The sequence below is a fragment of the Ornithorhynchus anatinus genome, chromosome 10 (genome assembly GCF_004115215.2).
Source record: "Ornithorhynchus anatinus isolate Pmale09 chromosome 10, mOrnAna1.pri.v4, whole genome shotgun sequence".
NCBI classification, from domain to species: Eukaryota; Metazoa; Chordata; class Mammalia; order Monotremata; family Ornithorhynchidae; genus Ornithorhynchus; species Ornithorhynchus anatinus.
Genome location: NC_041737.1, coordinates 32,151,240 through 32,179,043, shown reverse-complemented (window position 1 = coordinate 32,179,043; position 27,804 = coordinate 32,151,240). Strand labels below are relative to the sequence as shown.

The following is a 27,804-nucleotide window of genomic DNA, read 5'->3' as shown; positions in this document are numbered from 1 at the left end:
AGTGCCCAGTGAACAATGTCGACTGAGTGGGGGATCGACAGCTCACGCTTGCCGGGATGGAACTCCCGACTTGACGAAGCCATCCGCAAACATTTAGACGACGAGAGATCTCATTAGGGACTGACTTTTGAGAAGATTGGCTGAAATTGTCAATGTTCTCCTTCTGTGAGAAGCGGAGTGGCTCAGCGGAAAGAACACGGGCTCAGGAGCCAGAGGTCGTAGGTTCGAATCCCGGCTCCGCCACCTGTCAGCTGTGTGACTTTGGGCAAGTCACTTCATTTCTCGGTGCCTCAGTTCCTTCATCTGTAAAATGGGGATGAAGACTGTGAGCACCCCCATGCGGGACAACCTCATCACCCCGTATCTCCCTCAGCGCTTAGAACAGTGGTCGGCACATAGTAAGCGCTTAACGGATACCCTCATTATTATCACTATTGTCAGCTGTGTGGCCTAGGGCAAGTCACTTCACCTCTCGGTGACTCAGTTCCCTCATCTGTAAAATGGGGATAAAGACTGTGAGCCCCCGACGCGGGACAACCTCATCACCCGGTATCTCCCCCTGCGCTTAGAACAGTGCGTGGCACATAGTAAGCGCTTAACAAATACCAACATTATTATTATTATTGTTATCATCATTGTCAGCTGTGTGACCTTGGGTAAGTCACTTCACTTCTCAGTGCCTCAGTGACCTCATCTGAGCCCCACGTGGGACAACCTCATCACCCTGTATCTCCCCCTGCGCTTAGAACAGTGCTCTGCACATAGTAAGCGCTTAACAAATATCCACATTATTCTTATTATTATTATCAAAAGGTAGCGGGCAGGCCTCTTAGGCCCACCCGGGCCCGCCCCCTTTTGGGCGCTCCCATTGGCCGCCCAGGTCACGTGGGTGGCCGCGCCGGCGGGCCGCGGAGCCTGACGGGACTTGTAGTTCTTTGCCCCGAGGTTACAGGCGGCGGCGAGCGGGCCGCGGGGCCTGACGGGAGTTGTAGTTCTTTGCCCCGAGGTTAAAGGCGGAGTGGAGCGGAGCGCGGGCGTCGCCGTCGCCGAGGGCCAGGGCAGGTGAGTCGGGGGGCCGGGCCCGGAGCCGAACCCTGGCTCTTGGCTCCTGGCTCCCTCCCTCCCTCCCTCCCTCCCCCCACAGCTCAGCCCTTCGGCCTCAGTTTCCCCCTACTACCTCCCTCCCCCCTGCCGCCCCCACCCCGACCCTCACACCCCCCCGGGGACCCCCATCCCCCCCTCCACCCACACCCCTCCAGGGACCCCAGCGCTTAAAACAGTGCCCTGCACATAGTAAGCGCTCAACAAATACCAACATTATTATCCCCCCTCCACCCACCCCCAGGGACCCCCATCCCCCCTCCACCTCCACCCCCCCAGGGGCCCCCATCTCCAGCGCTTAGAACAGTGCGCTGCGCATAGTAAGCGCTTAACAAATACCAACATTATTAACCCCTCTCCAACCCTCCCCCAGGGACCCCCATCCCCCCTCCACCCCCCCCAGGGACCCCCATCTCCCACCCGCCCCCGGGGACCCCCATCCCCCTTCCACCCACACGCCCCCGGGGACCCCCATCCCCCTCCACCCACACCCCCCCGGGGATTCCCATCCCCCCCTCCACCCACACCCCCCCCCAAGGGACCCCCATCCCCAGCGCTTAGAACGGTGCTCTGCACATAGTAAGCGCTTAACAAATGCCAACATTATTATCCCCCCTCCACCCGCCCACCCCTAGGGACCCCCCACCCCCCTCCACCCACCCCCGGGGACCCCCATTCCCTCTCCACCCACACCCCCCCCAGGGCCGCCCATCCCCAGTGCTTAGAACAGTGCTCTGCGCATAGTAAGCGCTTAACAAATGCCAACATTATTATCCCCCCTCCGCCCACACCCCCCCAGGGACCCCATCCCCCTTCCACCCACATCCTCCCCAGGTACCCCCCCTTCCACCCACATCGCCCCTATGAGTCCCCCATCCCTAGGCCTCCCTCTCCGGGCCTCACCCTCACCCCCGAAATCCAAATAATGATAATGGTGGCATTTGTTAAGCGCTTACTATGTGCAAAGCACTGTTCTCGGCGCCGGGGGGACGCAAGGGGATCAGGTTGTCCCACGTGGGGCTCACAGTCTTAATCCCCATTTGACAGGTGAGGTCACTGAGGCCCAGAGAAGTGAAGTGACTTGCCCAGAGTCACACAGCTGGTAAGCGATGGAGCCGGGATTAAAACCCACGACCTCTGCCTCCCAGGCCCGGGCTCTTTCCACTGAGCCACGCTGAATCTTCCCTCCAAAGACCCCACCCACCGACCGCCGTCTCTGTCTCAAAGTGCTTTCATTCAGTAGTATTTATTGAGCGCTTACCATGTGCAGAGCGCTTTCCGACCCTGAGGTCCCCCCAAGGGGAGCCTCGGGCTGTGGCCGTGACCTTGGGGAGCAGCTGACGGCGGTGGCGGCCTGCCCTTAGGCCCTTCGTTCATTCCACGGCCTGCCCTTAGGCCCTTCGTTCATTCCATCGTATTTACCGAGCGCTTACTACGGGCAGAGCACTCTGCTAAGCGCTCGGAACGGACAGTTGGGGGCGAAGGCCATCCCGAGACGGGGATGGGCCGGTTTCATACCGGAGCGATCATCCCCCGTAGACCCCTATTAGCCGGGGCCGCCGCAGGGCCAGCTGGAATCTCGTTGTCGGGGAACACTACTGGAATTATAAATGTGTTTAGGTTCGTGGGGTGGGATCGAGGGGGTTCTTTACCTTGCGTATCTCAAGGCCCCAGCGAGCCGAAGTCCGATTCCCTTGGGGAATCGGGAGCCTTTCCTGGAGTCTCAGGACAACACTGATGGGCGCACGACAGGAGCGGCTTAGAAACGACCGATAGTATTGATCGAGTGCTCCGATCGGAGCACTGTACCGAGTGTTTGGACACACGGAGTAGGTAAACACGATCCCGGCCTCCAGTTTGCTTGCAGACAACCGGCAGACTCTAAAATAAGTCTTAAAGTGCTGGCCTGCAGCAAACGGGTGTTCTCTCTCTCTGGGTCTCTCTCTCATTTACTAAGTGATTATTAATGTACCAGGCACTGGGATAGATACAAGCTAATCAGGTTGGACACAGTCCATTTCCCAAATGGGGCTCACAGTCTTAATCTCCATGTTACAGATGAGGTCACTGAGGCCCAGAGAAATGAAATGACTTCCCGCAGGTCGCACGGCAGACAGATGGCGCGGTGGGGGGTGAGAACCCAGGTCTTTCTGACTCTTTCCACCAGCCAATGCTGCTTCTCTTCCAGAAATATACGTTTTCCGGGACAGATTTTTGATTCGGATCTGCCCGGGGCAAATTTAATATTAAAATGAGCATCAGTAGCATTTCTTCTCCGGCTACTTTTTTAAGAAAAAATGCTGTTTATTAAGTTCTAACTATTGCTAAACACCGGGACAGATCCGGCGCTATCAAATCGGGCACGGTGCTTATCCCGTACGAGCCTCACGTGATTAAAAAGGCGAGGAGAGCAGGTATCACAGTCCAGTTTTACGGATGAGGCAGTTGACACACGGAGAGGTTAAAGTCCCTAAATCCCCTGGCAGGCCAGTGGAAGAGCTATAATTAGAGCAGGAATCTTCCAACTCTTAGGTCCGTGCTCTATCCACTAGGCCGTGCTCTTTAGCCCTGGGTGGCCTATGCAAAATAAAAAATAAAAATGTCCCTGGGAACTTGAGTAGTTTGCAGTCTACTTGGGAAAAGAGAAAGACACATTGTATACACTCAGTGGGGACGTGAGTTAGAGCCCAGTTACAAAAGTAAGGAAAAATGAGTGAAGGATGGCTAAGGGTGGACGGTTGAATGACCCGACCCGGGTGGTGGCGAGAGGCTAGGGAAGGCCTCTTGGAGGAGGTGACTGTTTTAAAGAGGGAGCCTGATGAGGCGGACGACGGCGGACGGTGTTCCAGGCAGGGGAAGGTCTGAGAGAGGGGATCAGAGATGGGAGAGTGAAGAGCGCGGGCCAGCCAGGACGTTAACTCGGAAGGAAAATGAAAGGCTAGCTGGGATGTTGCGGCGGAAGAAGGAGGGAAAGGAAGTTGGGAGGAGCCGGTGGGGAGCCGGAAGCCAGGGTCGGGGGTTTCTGTCGCGTGTGGAGATGGGGGTTATTGGAGGTTTTTGAGGAGGGGAGAAGTGGGCCATTGCCAGTCGTGGTGGGGAAGGGGAGAGGGAGCAGCAAGCGCTCCGGCCAGCAGCCTGTCACCGTGTTCTTCATCTCCAGACTCAGATTCTGATGCTGGTACAGGTGCGACGGACTTTCCTAAGCGCTCTGAGCTGGAGCCGGAGGCGAAGCGTGTCGGTGCAGCCCTCCAGAGGCATGAGACTGGTCCAGTTTCAGGCCCCTCACGTCCCGGGGACCCGCCTGGGGCTGGAGGAAGCCAACGGCGGAGGAGTCATCGACCTCAACGCCTTTGACCCCAGTCTGCCCAAGACCATGCGAGAGTTCCTGGAACAGGGAGAAGCCGCGCTGTCCGTGGCAAAGAGGTAAAGGTGTCACCCTGTCCGGCCGGCGACGGTCTTATCCTTCAGCCTGCTGCTCCGTCTCTCCCCCTCTGGGTCCGGGGGGTCACGGCCCGGACAGGAGCCGTCCCCTAAACCCGGGGGGGGAGGGGGTGCCAGGCTCCCTTCCCCCAACGGCCCGTAGGGACCCCTTCGATTCTCCTCCGGCGTGTTGGGCGTTGTGCTGCCCGAAGGTGGGTGGACTCAGTGGTGTTAGGTCCGGGACCCGTGAGGTGCAGCTCCTCTGCCGGGCGCTGCCCCGTTAGCGAGGCTGAAGAGCTCTGACCCAGTGGAGGGAGCGTGGCCTAGTGGGAAGATCAGCGGTCTGGGGATCCCAATTTTGCCTCAGGCCTGCTGTGTGCTCTTTAGCCGGTCAGTTAACTTCTCTGAACCGCAATTTCCTCTCCTGTAAAATGGGGATAATTGCCTCTCCCTTCCTCACAGAGCACTCTGGGGAATAAAAATGCCATAGGAATTCAAGTTAGCATTTTTTGGTGGTGGTTTTTATGGTATTTGTTAAGCGCTTACCGTGTGCCGAACGCTGTCTTAAATACCGGGGTAGATCAAGGTGATCAAGTCGGACACCGCCTGTCCCACGTGGGGCTCATCAATCAGTGGTATCTATTGACCGCTTACCATGTGCAGCATACTGTAAGAGGCACTTGGGAGAGTAATATTATTTTCAAGTGCCGTCGAGTCGTTTCCAGCTGACGGCGACTGTACGGATATATTCTCTCCAGAACGTCCTGTCTTCTGTCCTAATCCGTAACCGTGCTGACGGTTCCTCCGTTATCACCGTTATGGTTTCCAGCCATCTAGCTGCTGGTCTGCCCTTTCCACGTTTTCCCTGGGCTTTTCCCAGCATAAGTGTCTTCTCCAGAGAATGAGTCCTCCTGATGACGTGTCCAAAATATGCTAATCCAAGTTGAGTCATTTGGCCTTGGAAAGACCACTTGGGCTTAATTCGCTCCAAAATCCATTTATTTGTTTTCTGGGCAGTCCGCGGTATTCGCGAAAGCCTTCTCCAACACCACGTTTCAAAAGAAATGTGGGAGAGTGCAACAGGTTTTTTTGATGGTATTTGTCTAAGCGCTTACTATGTGCCAGGCACCGTAGATACAAACCAATCGGGTTGGACGCAGTCCGTGTCCCAGGTGAGGTTCACGGTCTCGATCCCCATTTTGCAGATGAGGGAACCGAGGCACAGGGAAGCTAAGCGACTTGCCCGAGGTCAGGCAGCAGAGAAGTGGCGGGGCTGGGATTAGAACCCAGATCCTTTAGACTCCCCGGTCCTTGCTCTATCCACTGGGCCGCGCTGCTTCTCAACAGACACGTTGAGTTGGCGCGCGTGATCCCCACCCACGCCAGGCTTACGGTGTAGAGGGAATGGGGAGGTGGAGATTTGAGGGAAACGAGTGGGGAGAGCGGAAAAGAGGGGGCGGGGGGGAGAAAGGAAGAGATTATCGACTTCCCGAGGGTGCGTTTAGTGCTCTGGGTCCAGTGGGCAGCCAGGGAATTCGCAGCTTACCCTCCTTGCTGCACGGTTGCCGGTTGACCTTCCTCCTCCTCCTCCCCCTCTCCGTCCTTCCCTCCGCGCACCTCCCCGCCCCCGCAACCAATGCCGCTGCTCCCGCTCCTCTCCCCTCCTCCCCATCCTCTCACCTCCTCACCCGGGATTCTAATCCCAGTGTGTGTGACCTGGGGCAAGTTACTTCACCTCTCTGTGCCTCGGGTCCCTCATCTGTAAAAGGGGAATAAGACCGTGAGTCCCGTGTGGGACAGGGACTGCGTCCAACCCGATTGCCTTGTATCTACCCCAGCGCCTAGAGCGGTGCCTGGCACGTGGTAAGTGCTTAACAAATGCCATTATCCAGCGCTGAGAACAGCGCCTGGCACATATTGCTTAACAGATGCCATCGTCGTCATTATTATTATTATTACCAGCTGCAGGGCCAGGCTAGAGACTACTCTCATCCCTAGCCACGGTGTCCGTGAGGTGAGGAGTCCGGTCCGGGGTCACTTTCCCATCCGCTCGCCCCCCCCCCCCCCCCCGTCAGTGTCCAGCAGCGGCGTGGAGGACAGGCCGAGCCGGCCCGGCCCTACCGCCACCCTAGTGACCTCAGCTGGCCCTTTTGCCTCTCTTTCTGCCACTGCTGCTCACTCCGATGGCAGTGGGAGGGCAGCTGGCTCCGGCCGGGCTCAGGACGGGAGCGCAGCGAGTCTGGACGGCTCCTCCTCGTGGGCACCGGGGACGGGGAGGGACAGGAGCCTCTGGCCGGCCCAGGAGCCCGGAGGGAGTGAGGAGGACTCTGCGGGGGTCCGGAGGCGGCTGGGGGTGAGGCCCGGAGGCGGGAGGCGAGGGGTCGAATGGCCACGTTGGCCCCCCATCTCTGCCCCCTCTCCGGCTCCCGCTGCCCATCCTGCCCCAAAAGGCTCTGGGGGGCAGACCTGATGGCTCTGGCCCCAGAATGCCGATCCCGTGAGGTGGGCGATTGCTCAGTTTGTCCCCGAGGAGTCGGTACCTGTGTCCACAGCGGTCAGCTACTGGTTTTCCCTCGCCCCATGCAATCCTAACGGCATTTGTTAAGCGCTTGCAATTCACTGGGTGGAGTAGACACGCCCTAATCAAGTCGGACACAGTCCCTGATCCCCACGGGCTTCACAGTCTGCCTCATCCCCACCGTACGGGAAAGGGAGCTGTAACTTGCCCCGGTTGTGCCGATCCCTCCCCGTCTCCCAGAATTGCCCTCAGCCTTCATCCTCGGAACCAGACGCGGCCCCGGGGGCGGGGGCGGAGGGGTGGGCAGGGTGATGGAACAGCCCCCGAGTCGACTGGCCCCCGGTTCCTCCCAGCGGCAGCGTTCTTCCCTTCCTCCCTCCCTCCCCGCCTCACTGGGCCGGCCCTGCCCCCCGGGGCCGAGGGGATCCACCCCGGGGAACCGAGCTGAGATGCCGGGAGAGGGGCAAAGGGCAGGGTGGGGTTGGTGTTCAGTGGTATTTTTGTCACGCGGACAGTAGGCCATTTAGGCAAAGCCGCTTGGGCGGCGTCCGCTCGGCGCCCTCGTCCTTGAATCGTTGGGTGTTTTCTGAGACGAGGGTGCCAGCCCCTCACCCCTCGGGAGAGGGGCCCAGCGGAGCCCCTCACGTGGGCGTCGAGGCCGGGTGGGCCCCCGCCCGGGTTCACTCGTGTCTTCCGGCTCCCCAGGGCCCAGGAGTCCGGGCAGCCGGCCCTGAAGCGGTCCGGCGTCACCCTCCTGTCGCCCATCACCCGGCCGGACAAGGTGGTGTGTGTGGGCTTGAACTATGTGGACCACTGCCAGGAGCAGAACGTGCCCGTGCCCACAGAGCCCATCATCTTCAGCAAGTTCCCCAGCTCCATCGTGGGCCCCTACGACGACATCGTGCTGCCCCCGCTGAGCACGGTAAGCGGATCTCCGGCCCCCGTTGCCCGGTGCCCCCGACGCAAGTCATGAGGTGTGACCCCGGTCGTGCCCGAGGAGGCCCGGCACCGAGCGGTGAGGTGGCCGAGCCCCGGCCTGGCAGCCGGAGGACTTGGGGTCGAGTCCCGACCCCTGCTGCCGACCTGCTGTGTGACCACGATGGAGGCACTTGACTTCTCTGCGCCTCTCAGTTTCCTCAGCTGCAAAGTGGGCATAACAGTACCTGCCTTTCCCAGCCACCTGCCCGGCGGGGTCGTCGGGAGGGCGGAAACGAGTTGGTTACTATGAGGGCGCTTTGGGAAAGCACTAGAGATGACCTGCCCGCATCCTCCCGCTGGCCTGGAATGCTCTCCTCCTTCACCCCCGACACTCCCCTCCTTCAAAACCCGAAAATCCCCTCTCCTCCGGGAGGCCTTCCCTGACTGAGCCCTCTTTTCCCCCACTCCCTCTCTCTTCTGCATCACCTACGCACTTGGATCTGTACTCCTTAGCCACTTCGTATTCAGTCCGGCCCTGTGACCCCTTTGGACACATCCCAGTATTCTCCCATTACCCCCGTGTGTCCCTTATTTTAATACTGGTCCGCCCCGCCGGTCTCTAAGCTCCCGGTGGGCAGGGGATCACGTCTTCCACCTCTGAAATACCGTCGACTGAGTCTCCCAGCAGTGGTCAGGAAGGGGCTTCAGCCCCGGCCTTCTCCCTCGGGGCCCCGGGGACCCCCGGCACGCCGCGTTTTACCGCCCCCTCTTCTCACCCACAGGAGGTGGACTGGGAGGTGGAACTGGCCTTCGTGATTGGGAAGGAAGGGAAGAACATAAAGGTAACTGGGGCAGGAAGGTAGTGTGACCTCACGGAGAAGGGGTCGGGGAGGTCAGGGTCCCGGGCTCAAGCCCCAGCTCCGCTGTGGGGGTTTGGGTAAGTCAACTTAATCGCTCTGGGCCTCAGTTTCCCCAGTCCCAAAACGGGAACATAGTAACGACCGGCCCCAACCAGAGGTGTGGCAAAGAGATCCGTGCTGTGGATTGACAGCCCAAGCCAAATTCCAGAGGGAAGAGGCGGAGAGCTACGGGCGGGGCCTGGTCCAAGGAGACCGACCTGTGTCTGGACAGGTCTGAAACTCCCCTCCTCAGAGGGCTTCCCCCAGGCGGGGACAGTGGTTCTCAAAAACAGTCGTGGGACATACATCTTCCCCCTGTAGGTGGGCCCTTCTTGACCGACTCCAGAGTCAGGAAGGGCCGGCGGCCCCCGTCCACGGACCAGCACCCCGCCCGGCTCATCCTCGGCCTCGTCGGTCCTGAGATCGGGGCTTCTCCTCACCCCCGCAGGCCGCGGATGCCATGAGTCACGTGGCCGGCTTCACGGTGGCCCACGACGTGAGCTCCCGGGACTGGCAGATGAAGCGCAACGGGAAGCAGTGGCTGCTGGGAAAGACCTTTGACACTTTCTGCCCCCTGGGCCCCGCTCTGGTGACCAAGGACAGCGTAGCAGGTACGAGCTTCCCCTCTCAGCCCGGTCCTCCTGGCTCGGCTCGGCTCCCTCGGTCAGTCGTCCCCCCCCCTCCCGTCCCCCCCGCTCCGGTCCGAGGACTCCGGCGAGGAAGCAGGAACGGAGCTCCGGGGGTGACTCTGGGAGACGCGGGTGCCCTCAGACGGGTCAGGCCGCGGGTCGTCCCGCTGCCCCGGCCGGGCGCAGCGGCTGCGTGAGGTAGCCCCCGTCCTTGCCCTTCGAGCCGGAGCTTCAAAGAGCTCAGCTTTCACCGTACTTCAGGCCGGGGACCCGGAGGGGTCCCCTTGGGTCTCCCGCTCCCGTCCTGCCCGCCCACCTCCACTGCCGGCACACTCAGATTTTACCTTAAAGGCAGGCTGGGGCAAAGCATGTAAGGGAGAGGGAGGAGGTGCCAAGCAACTGGTCAGATGGGGAGGTTCCTCCAGATCGCGGGACGCCCTGTCGGGCAGAGGCAGGGGACGGGGAGCCCGCCAGCGCCTTCCTCCTCCTGGGCCGTTCGTAGGTTGTGGGCTGGGGCCCCGCTGACCCTCGGGGCTGTGTGACCCCAAAGAGAGTGTGGAGAAACTACTCCGAGCCCTCCAGCCGGAGTGCTTTCTCTCTCTTTTCAAGTATCCGTTCCCCTCCTTTCAGATCCTCACAATCTCAGCATCCAGTGCCGGGTCAACGAGGAGCTGGTCCAGAACAGCAACACCAAGCAGATGGTGTTCAAGACCGAGGCTCTGGTCGCCTGGGTCTCTCAGTAAGCGTGACAGCCACCCTGTCTCTCTCGCTCTCCCGCGTGCAGGGGCACCAGGGGAGGGGCGAGGGGAGGAGGCAGGCCGGCCCTGGGGGTCTGACAGGCCCGCTCCATCCACGGCAGGTTCGTGACCCTGTATCCTGGGGATGTCTTCCTGACCGGGACACCTCCGGGCGTTGGTGTCTTCAGGAAGCCGCCTGTCTTCCTCAAGGTAAGGCACGGGGTGGGGCGCCCGGCCTGAGGAGGCCGCAGCTCTTCCCACACGGTGCTGGGACCCTCCCCCGTGGCTCAGCACGGTCTCCCTCCCGCCCCATCCCAGCCCCTCGAGAGCCGAGGAGCGGGCCGCTCTGACGTCGGCTGTTCTGACTTGCAGAAGGGAGACAGGGTCCGGTGTGAGATTGAAGGGCTGGGGACCATTGTCAACAACGTGGTGTGAAGGGCTGGAGGACGGGACCGAGGACGGTGCCGGCGGGCCAGCTACCTTTGCAGGGGTTTTAAACAGCTGGACACTGCCCACTCCGGACTGATCACCACCCCGGCAATCCCCAATCAAGCTCAATGGAAGAGAATAAATTCTTTTAATACGGTCAGCCCCGTGGCTTCCATTACCCTCCACAACTTCTCACAGGTAACAACAGCTGAGGGGTTAAAGAGGCCGGGGAGGCTAGGCAGGGTGGAGGGGGAGGATCAAAACGGCGGGTGGCTGACCTGACCGTGGCCGAGGCGGTCTCATCTGCTGAGCCAACCCGGGATTTCTCAGCCAAAGCCCCAGGTGGCCCCCGGCCCCCCACCGCGACGGCGGTCCGAGGCCGGGAGCAGGGCAGACTGTGGGGGCCGGGCTCCGTGCTTGTTGCCCTGGGGCTGGCCCGGCCCACCCCCTAAGCCAAGATGAACTGCCGGATGAAGTGCTCCAGTTGCTCCTGGTTTTTTTGTTCCGTGAAGGTGGGGGCCAAGCAAAGCTGGGGGCCCTGGGGGCCCGGTGGGCCCGGGTGCTCCCGCAGCACCTGAGGGACAAAGTGTGGGGGTTGGCCCGACCCAACCCCAGGTGAAGGACCACTGACCCCAGCTACAGGACAGAGAGCCTGGGGGCAGCTTTTCTGCCCCAGGTCTGAGGCCGTTGACGGAGGGCAGGAGGTATGGGGGAAGAGGGGCCGGGGGGGCCTCATCAGACTGGACTTGGAGCAGGGTCTGGGTTTACACGGGCGGGGGAGGGAGGAATGGGTTAAGGGGGCTGGGGAGAGGTGGTCTGAAGCAGGGGGTTAGATGGGTCCACGGGAGGGGGTCTGAGCGCCGGTTCCCCAGGATGAGGAGAGGGCTCCCCGGACTCACCCCCAGCTCCCTGAACGTCTGCACAGCCTTGACAGCCAGCTCCCAGCTGGCGCACTCTGTAGGAAAAAAAGCCGGGTAGAGCAGGGGGTGGGCAGGGGAACCACGGCCCCGGACCCCCTTTGCTGCTTGTGAGACCCCCCCCCCCCCCGAGCCCAGAGCCCCCCGGGCTCGGCTGATCCCGCCCAAGGGCTCGGCGGGGCAGGGGAGGAAGGCTGCGAGGTGAGGCACGGAAAGCTTCCTTCTGGTGGTGATGTCTGCCGGGGGGCAGCGGGCCTCTTCCAGCTGCCGCATCCCTGTGCCCGCGGAAGACCCTCCACTCACCAAAGGTGCAGTCCTCCCGGGCTCTCTTCAGCAAGAACGCATGCAGCTGCCCTGCGTACCCCGACTCTGTAGGGAGACGGTCGCTACCCTCAGCCGGCTCCTCCCTCCGGCCCCCCGGGGCAGCTGGGCCAGGCCCGTGAGGGGCCGGGGAGGGGCGAGAGGTGGCGGGGGACGACGTGATCCGAGAGTACGAGGGGAAGGATGGAGGGGAGGGGAAACCCGGGTTAGGGGGCGGCGTGGAAGCCGAGAAGGGTTAAGAGGAGCCGGTCACCTGTATCCGGTAGCGTCCCTTGCCGGAGGAAGGCAGCAGCCCGGGCAAAGGCGGTGAGCAGGGGCCCGAGTAAGCGGCCGAGGAAGAGGAAGAAGTCCGGGCAGCGGGCCTGCTGGCTGAGCTGGCCGCGGAGGAGGAGGAGGAGGAGGAGTCGGCGCCCACCCGGGCGGGGCAGGCCCTCCGGCGCCCGGCCCTCAGCCCCGCGCCCCGGCCCTCCCCTCACCGTGAAGCAGCGCCCGTCGGCCTCGTCGGCGAAGTCGCTGTCGCTGTCGCTGAAGTCGTCCGTGGCTCGCCACAGCAGCTTCTCCTGGAAGCGGCGGCGGCTGGTGTCGCAGGCCGGCCGGGTCCCCGGGGCCTGCGCGTGGGGGGGGAGACCGATCCCGAAATCCACCTCCGAGGCCCCAACCTCTCTCCTCCTCCGCAGTCTCGCATTTCATCCTGCTTCCGGGACATCTCCACTTGGAGGTTTCATCGACGCCTCCAGCTTTACGCGTCCAAAACCAGAATTCATCTCCCCATTCAAACTCTGTCCTCCCCATGTCTTTCCCATCGCCGTCGACAGCACCCCCGTCCTCTCTCACGAGCCCGTAACCTTGGTGTTATCCCCCACTCATCTCTCTAATTCAACCTGCACATTCCACCCGCCACCAAATCCCGTCAGTTCTGCTTTCACGGCCTAAGATCCACCGTTTCCTCTCCATCCGAAACGTCAGTTCACTGATCCAAGCACTTATCCTGCCGGGCCTTGATGATCGCCTCAACTTCCTCGTTCATCTCCCTGCCTCCTCTCTCTCCCCGCTCCACACTTCAGGCTGCTGACTAGGTTGTTTTTCATAAAAAAAAAAAAGCCATTCGGTCCACGTCTCCCCACTCAAGAACCTCCCGTGGTTGCCAATCCACCCCCGCATCGAAGAGAAACTCTTCTAAAGCACTCAATCAGCTCGCCCCCTCCTTCCTTACCTCATTGATGTCCTACTACCCAGCCCGCACGTTTCGCTCTTCAAATGCCAACCTAACTACTGTACCTCCATCGCATCTATCTCTCCTCTGACCCCTTGCCCGTGAACCTCGTCCGTCCCCCCCCCCCCCCCCCCACGCGACAGAAGCCATCACATCTCCTGGCTGGGTAGAAAAAGCCGAGGCCTGGGAGTCAGAGGACCTCGGTTCTAGTTCCAGCTCTACCCCTTGCCTGCCGTGTGACCCTGGACGACTCACTTAAGTTCTCTGCGCCCCATTTCCCTCATCTGCAAAATGGGGATTAAATACCCGTTCCCCCTCCTCCTGAGACTGTGAGCCCCATGTGGGATCTGATTTTCTTCTACCTCAGCACTCAGTACAGTGCTTGGCACCTAATAAGTGATTGACGAATATCACGATGATTAACAACTCCTCCAAGAGCCCTTCCCCGATTAAGCCATCTTTTCCCCCTCCTTCCTCTCCCTTCTGGGTTGCCTATGCACTTAGAGATGTACCTTTTCAGCACTCGATATATGTACGTAGAGAATACGTACGTAGCTGTAATTTTAATAAATTAAGAAACAGCGTGGCTTAGTGGAGAGAGCGTGGGCGGTAATGGGTTCTACTCCCGGCTCCTGTGTGCCCCTGCCCAAGTCACTTCACCTCTCTGTGCCTCAGTTACCTCCTCTGTAGAACGGGGATTAAGACTGTGAGCCCCACGGGGGACGGTTTCCAACCCGATGCGCCTGTATTCCCACCCGGTGCTCAGCACGGTCCCTGGTATATAGTAAGTGCTTGAGAAATACCACAGGTGTCACTAGTAGCGTGGGCCTGGGAGGCAGAGGATCTGGGTTCTAAACCTGGCTCTGCCAGTTGCTTGCTGGGTGACCTGGCAGGTCACTTAACCTCTCTGTAAAACTGTAAAATGGGGACTCAATCCCTGTTCTCCCTCTTAGACTGTGAGCCCCCTTTGGGAGAGAGACTTGTGTCCCTCCTGATTAACTTCTGTCTGCCCTAGCACTTCAGAACAGGGCTGGATACACGGTGAGCACTTAGATACCATAATAATAATAATGATAATATCTGTCTCGTTACGGGCAGGGAACGCGTCCACCAACTCGGATGTACTGCAGTCTCCCAAGTGGGAGGCTTACTGGGTGCTCCATAAATACCACTTACGGGCTCTCTGGTGGAGAGAAGGGTGGACGGGGACGGCTCTGCCCCCGTGTAGGGTCGGGGCCGGGGGTCGGGGGCCTCCCCAGAGGCGCGGCGCTTGCTCCCAAGCCAAGCCCTCGGCCCCGCTGGCCCAGGAAGAGGTCGTGGCCTCTCAACTGCTGTTCCCCCAGGCCACCCGGACCTGAGGTGAGCGCCACACCACCCGGCCCCCCGCTCCAGAGCCCGGGGGGAGAGGTCCGCGAGGGCCACCCCGTCCTCCCGCGCCTACCTCCTCCGCCACCAGAAGCCCGCACTGGATGAGACGGTCAAGTACTTCCTGGCAGTAGCAGTAGAACGATTGGCAGGGCTGGCGAGAGGGGAAGGAGGACAGAGCTGGAAGGGGATGCAGACTCCGGGATACGGGGCCGGGGAGGGTGGGCCCGTGGGTAGAGGGAGGGGCGCTGGGGGGCACGCGGGGGCAGGGCCGGGGCCGGTCTGACCTGCAGCAGGAGGCAGTCCTGGGGCAGCAGGTGCAGCAGCAGGAGGGTCTGTTGATGCAGGTCCCTCTGGCTCAGGGGCTCCATGCTCTGCAGCTCCCAGGGCCCGCCCGGGGGCAGCCGCGAAACCAGCAGGGCCCGGACTGCACAGGCTAAGGACGGGGAGGGAGTGCGGCCCCCCCCCACTCGGATGTGACCACACTCGGATGTGACCATCCGAGGGCGCGACGCGGCACGGGGCCGGGCGGGCCCCCAAGTGGGCGCCGGGGCACACCACCCTGCCTCGCCCAGGGGGTCGTCCAGTCACTTCTCCGGGCTCACCCTCCCTCCTGCCCCGCTTCCCCACCGCCCCGGGGGGCAAAACGGCTCGGGCCTTCCGCCTGCCGAGCTTGCCCTCTCCCCCCAGGGGCTCACCGGCTCGGTGGGCTGAATGTCGACGGAGCGCGGGGAGCGGGACGCCCCCCTCGCCGGCTCCGGGGCGGGTCCCGCTCCGAGCGAGAAGGGGGGCGAGGAGAACGGGACCCGCGCGCAGCCCCACTCACCGCCCACGGCCTCGCAGAGGAAGACGGGCAGCAGGGCGGCGCTGCGGTGGGCCAGCTGGAGGCGGGAGGGGCCGGCCTTGGGCAGCACCAGGACGTCGCCGTGGGGCAGGCGCCACAGGGAGATGCCGTCGCGCAGCAGGCGCAGCGCGTGCAGCACCAAGTGACGCAGGCGGCCCGAGAAGCCCACGTCGAAGCCCCGCAGCAGCGTCTCCTCCGTCAGCCAAGAGAACTCGCCCAGCAGCTTCGACAGGAACAGGCCCTGGGCAGGTGGCGTGGGGTAGTGACCGCCCTCCGGAGACGCGGCACCCGGGGGGGGCAACAGGAAGTGTGGGGGGGTCTCCTCTCCCACCCCCATACCGTGTCCACGCCAGGCCCCGGGGGGCGGCCCTCTAGCCGGGCCCGAACCCTCCCGCCGTACCCCCCGTCCCAGTCACCGCCCCCTTCCCACCTCTGGGTGCTTGTGGAGCAGGAGGGCTGCCATCACCGACACGGCCATCACCGCCGAGCTCGAGACGCTGGCTGCGGCGGGCACAGGGGACCGGGGGCAGGGGAGGCCGGAAGCGAGGAACGTGTCTACCGGCTGTTGGACGGCACTCTCCCAGGCGCGGAGTCTAGTGCTCCGCACCAAGTAAGCGCTCAAAAGATACCACCGACCGACCGACCGAGGGACGGAGGGATCCCGCACAGTCTGGGCTCGTCGATCCGCCCCCGGCCCGCTCCCGCCACCCGATCTCCCCGCTTTGGACCGGGGAATCTTCCTGCTTTGGCTCCTCCAGTGGGACGGGGTCCTGGGCCGCTCCCAGTCCGACCTGAGCTCCCGCCTGGTCCATCCCGCTCAGCTCACCCCTCCTGAGCGTTAGGACCAGGCTGGCCAAGCCCCACGTAACCCCCTTTCCGGAGCCACCTGCAGGGAGCCCCTCCCTGCCCCTTTAGAGCTCTTTAACCGACGGTATATTTGTCGGTTCGCGTCTCCTCCACCGGGCTTCAGTCCCCAGGGGCGGCCTCTGCCAGTCACTGTTTGCACCCAGCACCCAGCACGCAGACTGACGACCCGCTCACCATGAAGGATATGGCAGCTCAGACTGCCTAAGAGGAAACCGTCGGCTTGCTCCGGGCTCCCCAGGGCTCCAGGCGCCGGGACGCACATCTGGGCTCGCTCACAGTCGGAGGGGACGGGCCTGGGGAGACGAAACGGAAGATGGGGAACAGGGAGGCAGACGAGCCCGGCACCGGCGGAGGGGGTGGAATGGAGGCGAACCGCGGCTGACCGCTCCGCATCTGGTGGGGGCTGGACACACGCCTGATCTATACACCTTACAGAGATCCCTTCCATCTCCAAGAACTGCAAAAGACAAGGAGATCAGGGCTGAGAGCAAGCAGAGAGACAGCGGAAGACCCAAGAGCAGGGAACGGGGGAGGTGGAGAACAGAGAGGAGCACAGAAGGGGAGCAGAGGGTTGGCAGCACTGGGAGCCCGGATACCCAGGATCTAATCCTGTTTAAGCCTGTCTTTCCGCCAAGAGCCTTCGATACGCCACAGGACGTCAGAGCGGCTCTGCCCTCCCCCCCCCCATCCCCAAGGGTGACGGGTACTGGAGAAGTCGGGATCGGTGGGGCTGGGGCACGGCGGACTGGGGAGTCCCCGGGGTAAGCCCTCCCTCCCGGGGCCCGTTACCACTGGCCCAGCACGGCCGGCAGCAGCAGGTCTTCGAGGGACCGTCCGCCGGGCCTGCGGCTCGGGCTGTTGGCCATGAACTCCTGCCCGAGACACGGGGCGCTCAGGCCCACCCACCCGACCGAGCCCCTGCCTTCCCCAGACCTCTTCCGCGGCACACGCGCCCTCCCGCGCACACGTGCACGCTCACCCCCATCCCCTCCCCTCCGGTACCTGCAGGGAGAAGGGCTGGGAAAAGTCCACTCGGACACAGCCCAGGCGTCCCGCCAGGCCCCGCAGCCCGGCCAGAGCCACAGACCAGAGCCCCAGTGGGGACGTGGAGCCCTGCGGGGGGGGGGGGGGGAGGACGGGAGGGGCAGCAGGTGAGCAAACGAAGCACGGGCAAGAAAAATCCCACCTCCTCTTTGGAAGCCTTCCCCGCCTAACCTCTCATCTCCCCACCCCATTTCCCCTTCCCAGCGCATCACCTCAGCCCCCTCTCACACAGGCACTCACCCCGCTCCCCAGCACATACTTGGTTGTCTCCCCCACCTGTAGTTGATTTTAACGCCTCCACGACAGAGATGGTGTCTATCTAGGGTACTCTCCCAAGAGCTTAGCCCAGCGCTGTACAAACCGTAAGCGTTCAGTAGATACCGCCAGCCGACTGGCTGGGCCAGGGGCTAGGCCGCCACCGCCGCCCAGGAGCCAGCTCCATGCCAGCTTCCCCCCTGCCTCCCGCCGCCCCCGACAGCGTGACCCAGTGGGAGGGGAGGAGGGGCGGGTTGCGCTTACCTGGGACTCGGCGGGCGGTGCCCCAGGAGTTAAGTCGTAGGCGATGCCCACGGGCACCAGGGCCACGTCGGAGACCGCACCCTCCCGGGTGGCCCGCAGGACCAAACTCAGCCAGGCCTGGCCGTGGGCCGAGAGCCGGGACCCTCCTCCAGACAGCCCCTCTAAGAAAATCAACAGAGGCTGCCCGCTGACCAACAGCCGCTCCACAGCCTGGGGAGAGCGGGCAGGCGCTCAGGGCGGGGCTCCGGCCAGAACCGGCCCCGCTCCCGGGCCCAGAGGCACTTACCGCATGAAGAATCGCCCCCGGGAGGTCCCCCCCGGGGCCGCCCGGGGAGAGGTCAGCCCCCACGGGCAGGAAGAGGCCGCCGAGGCGTCTCAGCAAGGCCCTGAGAGAGAGCACGGGGCGGGGAGGTCAGCGGAGGAGCAGCTGGAGTGGGGCGAAGGGTAGGCTCACGGGCCCGATCCCTGGGGGAGCCCGGCTGGCCCAGCCCCGCGGACCCGGAGGGGCGGGAGTCTCACCTGAGGACGGGAGAGCAACTCTGGGGGTCCCAGGCCACGTGCACCACCCCCAGCCGCTGGGACAGCAAGAGGAGGGGCAGGAGAAGCCCATCCAGGTGTGACTTGTGAGTGGAAAGGAAGACGAGCGGAACGCCAGGCTGCGGGGGAGAGGAGGGCGGAGCCTCGAGGGGCCTGTGACAGGAAGACCCCTTGGCCAAAGACCCGGAATCGGGGTCCCTGAAGCCTCAGTTGGGACAAGGGGGCAGGAGGATGGGCAGCACCACGACACACAGATCTTCCCCTGGGTTTCCCCCGAACACGCCCAAACAACTGGGAGTGTTCTCCCGGGGGGCTGGAATCTCCAGAACACAGCGTGGGAGGGAGATGTGGGGGGCCGGGCTCCGGAGGAGACGCTTCCCCAGTGGGGCCGGACGTCCGACATCCGAGAACCCTCACCACCTCTAAAGCTTGGCGGACCATGGTGAGCTGTCCCTGGTGGAGCTGAACGTTCACGAAGACGGAGTTCAGAAACCGCAGCAGGATCCAGCTGAAGAGTCTGAAAACGGGAAGGACTTCTTTATCTTCCTCATCATCCTCCTCCGCCGCCGCCTCAGGGGTATTTATTGGGTGCCTGACTGTATCGGGTGCTCGAGACCCCACAGTAAAAATGAAAAATCCAGCTGCCTGCCTGCCTGATGGGGCAGACCGACGGACAGCAGACCGTCTACACGGTGAGAGGAAGCAGAGGGGAAAAAAAACCAGCATCAGCTGGTAACACCATCAGGGTGGAACAAACGTATCAATGGGGTCAATGTGCCACCGCAGTAAGGGCGGCTGAACGGCTAACGGGGCCGGGGCGAGGGCTCGGCTGGAGAGGCAGGGAGCCTGAGGCAAAGACCAAGGGGGAGCGGGGCTCCCACCCACCCACAGGCTCCCACGCCCCAGCCAGGAAGATCCGAGCCCCGGCGTTCAGGGAAACCCAAGCGCGGAAGCCCGAGGGGTCCGTACCCCAACCGGGCAGCAACGGTCCCTCCAGTTCTCCCGACCCGGCGAGGTTCAGCCCCCCCCCCCCCGATACTCCCTCTCCCTCCCCCCCACCACCCCGGCCAAGCTATTCTTCGGTAGCCGAGCCCGAATCAACCCTCTGCAGTAGCCCCTGGAGCCGCAGACGCACCGGAGCAGTGGCGGGGAGACCGAGGCCTGGATCTGGCCCAGGATGTGCCTCGCCTCCCTGGTCCAGGACTTGGGCCTGGGTCCGTCGCCGGCCTCCTGGGGGGCCCTCGGGCCCAGCGCTTCCTGCACCCTGCAGAGGGATCGGGGAGGAGGATGGAGGAGACCGTCCCGGGCCGGACAGGGCCGGGTCAGGGAACCCTCCAGCTGCCGGTTTCTGAAGCGAGAGGACATGTGCGAGCCTAGAGTCCGGAGGGGAGGGGACGGTGGCGGGACGCCGGGGACGACGGCCCGCTGAAGACCTCTGAATCCTTTAAGGCCATCTGCCGCTTCTCCCTCCCCAAAAAAAGATGGCGAGGTAGGGGCAGGAAGGCTAAGGAAAACCGAGGTGGGCGTCTCCACTGTGCTGGGCGTCTCCACTGTGCCCGTAGGGAAACCACAGAGAAGTGGAAAGCACTGGGCAGCCCAGTGAGCTCAGGGCACAGACTGAGAGCAGAGCCCAGGAGTCCTGGCTTCCAGCCCACACTTAATCGATCGCATTTATTGAGTACTCACTGCGTGCAGAGCTCTGACTTAATAACTTGGGAGAGTACAGTATAACAATATAACAGTCACATTCCATGCCCTCCCCACCCATTCCCTCAGATTATTAAAATAAATTTACACGATGATGATTGTTGTTATTCTAACAGTGGTATTGGTTAAGCACTTACTGAAACGAGCAAATCAGGTTGGACACAATCCCTGACCCAGATGGGGCTTACAGTCTTAGTCCCCACTTGACAGACGAGGTAACCGAGGCACAGAGAATTTAAGTGACACGCCCAAGATCACACAGCAGACAAATGGTAGAGCTGGGATTAGAATCCAGACCTGCCTGCCTCCCAGGCCTGGGCTCCACCCACTAGGTCACGGTCCTCCGGGCCATCTTGGAGCTCTGGCCCAGCCCACAGAAGACAAGTCCGACCCCGGGGCTCAGGAAGGGCCGGTTGGGAGGCGGGGCCTCGGGTTGGCGGGACGGGGCGGTGTCAAGGACCCGGGATCCCTTTCCATTCAGAAAAGTCCCGAGTGCCGTTCTCGGGCAAAAGGGCCTACCCACCGCTTGCTGCTGACAATCCTGTCCTGCACGGCTCCGTCCGGGGGTGGGATGTTCCAGCCTAGCACACACATGACACAGCAGAAGCGCCGCACCAGCCAGCCGCGGTACCTGGGCCAACATCCCCCAATCAGCCTCCCCGCCGGAACGGGGGCCGTGTGGTCCACGGAAGGAAGTGGCGGGGTGGGAGAAACCTTCGGAGCCTTATACTACGGCGCCCAGACCACCGAGGCACAACAACGGGGCCTTCAATGGGCCAAGGGCTTCAAATGTTCCGGGCATCAGTTACCTCACTTGGCCCTCACGAGGGGTGGGCCAGAGGCGAGGGGCTCTGGGGAAACTGAGGCCTACAGAGGATCGGGACTCGTCCGAGGTCACCCGGCAGGCCAGTGTCGGAGCTGGAATATCCAACCTCCGACGCTGTGCTCTTTCCACTGAGCGCTCTGGAATCCTACTCTGCCCCTGCCAGCCTCGGTGGGCGGGGAGAGGTCGGGGGCCCATCTCCCCATCCGAGAGGGGGGGAAAAAGAGTCAGCGGAAAGGTCCTTCAAGAAATCACTGGCCCCTATGGATGAAATGAGGGCCTCCAGACTCCTCTCCCCCCCCTCGTCACCAACGGACGGCTCGGCGGGGTCCACCGTGGGGTCCTGGGTCCGCCCCCCGGCCCCCTCCCCAGCCTCCCCTGAGTTACCTGGTACTGTTCTCTGTTACGAGAATCACGTTGTGAAAGCCCATGGTGGTGATGTTCTTGTCGAAGAGGGACTCCTAGGGACAGGGAATCGGAGGATTCCTTGTCAGCTCCTCCGGGGCAAGAACCAGGACTTCTCCAGTCCAGGGCTCCGCGCACACTGGACAACTACTAACGACGACGACGGTAAGAGGAGGGGAGGGATGATGCCCTTCCCATTCCCTATTTCCTCCTCCTGAGATACCCCTTGGCTCCTCCGCTCCCAAATCCCAATGAAGAATCTCTTCCCGCCCCGATCACCGGGGCAGAGAAAAGCGGGGGGGGGGGGGGGAGAGGGGCGGGTTGGTAGAAGGAGCATAGGTCCAGGGATCAGAGGACCCAGGTCTGCACTTGTTTGCGGTGTGACCTTGGGCAAGTACATAACTTCTGTGTGCCTCGGTTTCCTCATCTGTAAAATGGGGAAATCAATACGCATTCTCTCTCCACCTGAGACTGTGAGCCCCGGGTGGGACAGGGACTGCACCCGACCTGATGATCTTCTACAGAGTAAGTGCTTAACCAAACTGACAATTATAATTATTATTATTATGAGAAGCAGCACGGCATAGTAGATAGAGCATGGACCTGGGAGTCATAAAGTCACGGGTTCTAATCCCGGCTCTACCGCTTGTCTGCTGGGTGACCTTGAGCAAGTCACTTCTCTGTGACTCAGTAACCTCATCTGTAAAAGAGGAATTGAGACCGTGAGCCCCATGTGGGACAGGGACTGTGCCCAACCTAATAAACTTGTTTCTACCCCATCGCTTAGTACAGTGCCTGGCACAGAGCAAATACTTAACAAATACCACAGTTGTTCTTATTAATATTATTAGAAGCAGCAAGCCCTAAGAGGTGCTACGATACTCTCCAAGCTCATGGGCTTCTGCGTTCCTGCCTGATCGGAGGCAAGCAATCGAGCGCAAGGCTTGGGCCGGGCTCGGGGCTCTTGGGCACCGGTCCACAAAGGGATGATGAAGAGACTGATGAGACGGAGGAACGGTGAGTAGGAAGGGCAAACTGCGCAGAATGGGTTATAATAAGGTAAGGTAGGAAGGGGCAAGCTAACTGAGGGCTTTAAAGTCCGTCTGTGTGAACTTGGGCAAGCCACTTAACTTCTCCGTGCCTCGGGTACCTCATCGGGAAAATGGGGATTATGACTGTGAGCCCTATATGGGACAAGAACTCTATTCAACCTCATTATCTTGTGCCTACCACAGTGCCTGGCACGTAGTACTTACCGAATACCTCTACTGGTAGAATAATAAAAAAAAGTCGAGATATAATATTGACTATATATAGTTGGCTGGGTCAGGAACCGGTCAGAGACGAAGGGAAGCTTCCCCGCGATGGAGCGGAGGTGCCACAGACCGCGCTTGGCTGAGGCTCGCGGGGAGGGGAATGGGCCGGCAGAAGAGGAGAGCAGGAGGAGCGGGGAGGGCTCGAATGGGGGTGAATTGTTGAGGGGGAGAGGTGGTGCTGGGAAAGGACAGGGGCGGGTTGATTACGAGGGAGGGGATTGAGGGGGTATGTTGAAGTCAGAGAAGTTTAAGTGGTACAGGAGAAGTCGGAAGCAATAATTGTGTCATAACTGAGACGGAGCATGGCCTCTTGGAGAGAACGCAGGCCTAGGAGCCAGACAACTTGGGTTCTAATCCCAACTCTGCCACTTGTCTGCTGTGGAACCTCAGCCAAGTCACTTGACCTCTCTGTGCCTCAGTTCACTCATCCGCAAAATGGGGATTCAATACCTGTTCTCTCTCTCAATTAGAATGTGAGCCCCCTGTGGGACCTAATCATTTTATATAATAATAATAATGTTGGTATTTGTTCAGCGCTTACTATGTGCAGAGCACTGTTCTAAGCGCTGGGGTAGATGCAGGGTGATCAGGTTGTCCCACGTGGGGCTCACAGTTTTTTTAATCCCCATTTTACAGATGAAGTCACTGAGGCACAGAGAAGTGAAGTGACTCACCCACAGTCACACAGCTGACAAGTGGCAGGGCCGGAATTTGAACCCAGGAGCTCTGACTCCCAAGCCCGGGCTCCTTCCACTGAGCCACGCCCAGTGCTTAATAAATACCCCAGCTATTAATCTGCCGGCTCCACTGACCAATCACTGCCTTTAATACGGGTCCCGGAGAGCAAAGAAGCACACGTTTACCTATCGTAAATTTATATTAATGCCCGTCTCCCCCTCTAAAAAGCAAGCACATTGTTGACCATTCATTCAATCGTACTGACTGAGCGCTTACTGGGCAAAACGCTATATTAAGCGCTTGGGAGAATACAACAACAAACAGACACAACGTGTCCGGCCAGGAACGTGTCCACTAACTCCACTGTATTGTACTCTCCCAAGAGCTTCGTACCATCAGTACCGCTGATTGATTCAGGACTGTACACGTAACAGACTCAGTTCTGCTAAAATGTTTTTTTCCTAGACTGTAAACTCACTGTGGGCAGGGAATGTGGCTGCTTATTACAATACTGTACTCTCCCAAGCACTCAGAACAGTGAGCTTTGCACAGAGTATGAGCTCAGTAAATACAATCGAATGAATTAATTCTTTCAGGTCTTCACCGTCAAAGCGGGTGGAAGACCCGCTGTTGAATCCCCATTTTAAAGGAGAGAAAATGGAGACGCAGAGAAGTTATGTATTGCTGCAGCAGGCAAGCAGCAGAGCGGGAATTAGAACCCAGGTCGCCTGACCCCCCCCCCCCCCGCCCACGCCCTCTCCGCCGTAACAAACGGCACGTACCAACCGAAGCGCAAGTTTTCCTCAATGGGGAGTTCTGCTGGCCCCGCAACCCCCGCGTTAGAATAATTATGGCATTTGTTAAGTGCATATCATCTGCCGGCCGCTGTACTAAGCACCAGGGTGGATACAAGCAAATTGAGTTGGACGCGGTCCCTGTCCCACATGGGGGCTCCCAGTGTCAATCCCCATTTTCCAGATGAGGTAACTGAGGCCCAGAGAAGTGACGTGACTTCCCCAAGGCCACACGGCAGACAAATGGTGAAGCCGGGATTAGAAACCTTCTGACTCCCGGGCGGTTTCTCGTGTCTGCGTGCAGACCCCGGACTGCTGCCGTGAATCCCAGCTTCCGGGACTGAGGGAGATCGGACTGGAGAGGGTCTTGGGATGCCTGCCTCAGTTTACCTCTTTGGGGTCTGACCCAGTACCCCATCCCAGGCTCACCAGCAGATGCCCCGACTCCACGCAGTTCACCACGGCCCGTTTCCTGACAGGGGATGGAGTCTGCCCCTCCTCAACTTCACCGCTCCCCTCGCACCCGTGACAGCCTTCCCACCAGATCCCCCCGAACCGCCTCACCCAGCTCCTTGGGGTGCAGCTCTGGCAGCAGCGTCCGACGAAGGGGCGGTACTTCCCAAGAAACGGGGTGACGGTCTCCAGCTTTACACCGAAGGCCATCGGCCACATCCCGGGCTAGGAACGGAAACGCAAGGTCAGGCTCTCCCCGCTCACCCCAGGGGTGCAGTGGGTGGGCGAGAAGCAGCGTGGCTCAGTGGAAAGAGCACAGGCTTAGGAGTCAGAGGTCATGGGTTCTAATCCCCACTCCGCCGCCTGTCAGCTGTGTGACTTTGGGCAGGCCGCTTCACCTCTCGGTGCCTCAGTGCCCTCATCTGTAAAACGGGGATGAAGACGGTGAGCCTCACGCGGGACAACCCGATTAACCTGCATCACCCCCAGCGCTCAGAACGGTGCTCGGCACATCGTAAGCGCTTGACAAACACCAAAAAACGGGCTTGGGAGTCAGCGGTCATGGGTTCTAACCCGGCTCAGCCGCTTGTCAGCTGTGTGACTCTGGGCCTCACCGACCTCATCTGTAAAATGGGGATGAAGACTGTGAGCCCCACGTGGGACAACCCGATCACCTTGTATCCCCCCCCCCCAGCGCTTAGAACAGTGCTTTGCACATAGTAAGCGCTTAACGAGTACCACATTATGCTGAGGAAGGGTCAAGGCCCTGCCCTGATACGGGGTTTGGGCCCCTAGTGAAGCCCACCTTGGCTTGACCCGGGTGGGGGGAGAAGGGGGAAGGGCATCAAGTGCGATGGGCTCACTGAGGGTCAAAGGGCAGCCCTGGGTGAGGGGTTGACTGGGGGTGGGAGGACTCCCCTGGGCCAAGGGTTGACCGGGGGTGGGAGGGTGGCCTGGGGCAGGAAGGGGTCGACTGGGGGTGGGAGGATGACCCTGGGACACGGGTTGACTGGACAGGGACGAGGGCGCCTCTGGGACAAGGGTCGACTGGGGGCGGGAGGGCGGCCCTGGGCAAGGAGGGGTTGACTGGGGGTGGGAGGGCGGCCCTGGGCCGAGGGTTGAGTGGGGGTGGGAGGGCACCCCTGGGCCAGGGTTGATTGGGGGTGGGAGGGTGGGCCTGGATGAGGAGGGGTCGACTGGGGGAGGGAGGGCGGCCCTGGGCGAGGTCTCTTACATCGAGCGGACTCCGGTCGCGGCCTTCCGGTGGCGGCTGGGCCTGGATCATGGTTCGGGCCTCGCACAGGCCCGGTCGGCCGGAGGGACCCTGGGGGGCAGAGGCCACGGAGGGTCAGCACCCCCGACCCGAGCTCCGGGGGCCCCTAACCCCTGCGCCCCTCGAGGCTCCCCTCCCCTCTACCGGGGGGGAGGCCCCCCATCCCTAACGGGCAGAGGGGGACCACCCCCATCCTCACCTACTCCACCTGGGGGGTGGCCGGAATGGCGGGGTGGGGGGGAAGAGAAAATGGCAGAGCAATGCAAGGAGGCGGGACCTGGCATGATGAATGACGGGCAGGTGGCCCAATTGAGAGACTCAGCCCCACCCCTCTCTCCTTCCCTCCTTCCCAAATCCACCTGCGGAAAATGGACCCCATCTTATCCCCCCGCCCCTCTGGCCCCAAGGTCTCTAAAAGGGGAAGAGCAGGGGCCGTGGGGAGGGAGAGGCCTGGCATGCATCTCCCCCATTCCCTCCATGATTACAAAAATCAGCGCTTCAATCCGGGCCTTGTCGGGGTTGCCAACCATCCGTAAATGCACGGACAGCGAGACGGAGTTAAAGAGGGAGGGAGGGGTTGCCCGTCCCGCCGGGAAAATCGTTACGGCATCCGAAAATTCGAGAAGGCCGCCGCTGACTCCTTAGTCAGGCGGTTTTTCTCCTCGATCCAACCGCCGCCCCGAGTCCCGCCCTCCCTCGCTTTCGAGCGATCGGTTCAAGTTTGCCCCCCTAACTTGAATTCGTAGTCCTTGTCCCGGGTGCCTCGGCAGTCCCAGGTCCCGGCCCGGAGGCATCTTAAAAGCCAGGCAGGCTTTTCAAAAAGGTGTCACGGGTTAATCGGGGTTGGTGTCTGGAGAAAATGCGTCCCAGGAACCAGATAGAGGTTAGAGAGCAGGAGCTGCAAGCCTGCTTTGATGTATCCGCTGGGCTCCCGGGCTTAGGGCGCTGCCTTCCTCAACAACACAACAACAATCCTTTCTCTCCAGAACTTCAAAGCGGAAAACATAGATTCGCTCGTCGGTCCCTGGAATTCTCCCCATCCTTGCGGCTCCCCTTCTCCCCCCCGGAAGCCCACACGGATATCTGGACTGGGAATCTTTAGGCCTGGGGATCCAGGAATCCCATTTTTGACCCCCACAGGGAGCCCCGACCTCTCCCAATCCCGCGGTGTGTGGGGGTTTGACCCTTCCCCAAGCGCTCCGCCCAGGGCTGTATTCACTCCCCTGCCATTCTGCGATGTTCTGCATCCTACCTCCTTAGCAAAGGCGAGTTGCAAAAGACTGATTCACTGGGAAATGCTGAGGCGTGTGCTCCAGGTGAAAGGAAGGAGGCTTTTAGCAAAAGGAGTTGTGCTTTTTGTTGTTCTCCCGGGCAGTGGGAGGGAAGGGAAACCGAGGGACGCTTTTGGATTGAAATAAATTAACCCTGCCTGGAAATCAGGAGAGCCCTGTGAAAGGGAAACAGGGGGTGCGGTGGAGGTGAGGTTATATAATAATGTTGGTATCTGATAAGCGCTTACTATGCGCAGAGCACTGTCCTAAGCGCTGGGGGAGATACAGGGTCATCAGGTCGTCCCACGTGAGGCTCACAGTGAATCCCCATTTTCCAGAAGAGGGAACTGAGGCCCAGAGAAGTGAAGGGACTGGCCCACGGTCACACAGCTGACGAGTGGCAGAGTCGGGGTTCGAACCCATGACCTCTGGCTCCCAAGCCCGGGCTCTTTCCACTGAGCCACCTTGCTCCTCTCGAGGCCGGGCCTGCCCCCAAGAAAGGGTCGTGCCGAAGATGTGATCCAAAGATTAAATAATAATGATAATAATTTGACAGTGGGCCGTTGGAGACCAGAATGGGGAGGCCGCGTGACATTTTGAAATCCAGGAACCACAAACGGCAGGTTACGACTGACCTTGGCGTTAACGTGCGATGGGAAAGCAGAAAGGAAGGACTGCTGTGAACTCCTGAGGGCAGGGGACGCGCCTGCCAACTCTGTTGTACTCTCCCAAGGGGTTGGCACAGTGCTCTGCACAGAATCGGCGCTCAATAAATACCGTCGATGATGGTGATGATAGAGTTCCCT

At 61.1% G+C, this 27,804-nt stretch overlaps 2 protein-coding genes across 9 annotated transcripts; one reads left to right on the top strand and one right to left on the bottom strand.

Annotated features, from left to right (window-relative positions):
- Positions 1 to 965: 965 nt before the first annotated feature.
- Positions 966 to 10,811, top strand: FAHD2A (fumarylacetoacetate hydrolase domain containing 2A). Of its 4 annotated transcripts, none has more exons than XM_029073793.2 (9): positions 972 to 1,062; positions 2,149 to 2,203; positions 4,286 to 4,524; positions 7,745 to 7,961; positions 8,740 to 8,799; positions 9,305 to 9,467; positions 10,116 to 10,224; positions 10,345 to 10,432; positions 10,595 to 10,811. In XM_029073793.2, exons 3-9 carry the CDS (start codon positions 4,358 to 4,360, stop codon positions 10,655 to 10,657), a joined length of 867 nt encoding a protein of 288 aa, XP_028929626.1. In that variant the 5' UTR covers positions 972 to 1,062; positions 2,149 to 2,203; positions 4,286 to 4,357; the 3' UTR covers positions 10,658 to 10,811. The 4 variants fall into 4 exon arrangements, with proteins under 4 accessions (XP_028929625.1, XP_028929626.1, XP_028929624.1 ...); XM_029073791.2 differs by having other exon boundaries at positions 4,262 to 4,524; XM_029073792.2 differs by lacking the exon at positions 2,149 to 2,203 and having other exon boundaries at positions 966 to 1,062; positions 4,262 to 4,524.
- On the bottom strand, positions 10,786 to 27,209 carry GPAT2 (glycerol-3-phosphate acyltransferase 2, mitochondrial). Of its 5 annotated transcripts, none has more exons than XM_029073789.2 (22): positions 26,980 to 27,209; positions 25,689 to 25,778; positions 24,566 to 24,679; positions 21,196 to 21,269; positions 20,509 to 20,616; positions 19,414 to 19,542; positions 18,696 to 18,795; positions 18,261 to 18,397; positions 18,028 to 18,127; positions 17,742 to 17,951; positions 17,181 to 17,291; positions 16,968 to 17,050; positions 16,353 to 16,471; positions 15,742 to 15,812; positions 15,294 to 15,552; positions 14,755 to 14,903; positions 14,544 to 14,621; positions 12,366 to 12,497; positions 12,143 to 12,263; positions 11,872 to 11,937; positions 11,551 to 11,606; positions 10,786 to 11,225 (listed from the first exon to the last, which is right to left on the bottom strand). In XM_029073789.2, the coding sequence occupies exons 2-22, from the start codon at positions 25,737 to 25,739 to the stop codon at positions 11,100 to 11,102; spliced, it is 2,394 nt and encodes a 797-aa protein (XP_028929622.1). In that variant the 5' UTR covers positions 25,740 to 25,778; positions 26,980 to 27,209; the 3' UTR covers positions 10,786 to 11,099. The 5 variants fall into 5 exon arrangements, with proteins under 5 accessions (XP_028929622.1, XP_028929619.1, XP_028929618.1 ...); XM_029073786.2 differs by lacking the exon at positions 26,980 to 27,209 and adding an exon at positions 26,462 to 26,673 and having other exon boundaries at positions 18,699 to 18,795; XM_029073785.2 differs by lacking the exon at positions 26,980 to 27,209 and adding an exon at positions 26,462 to 26,672.
- Positions 27,210 to 27,804: the final 595 nt, after the last annotated feature.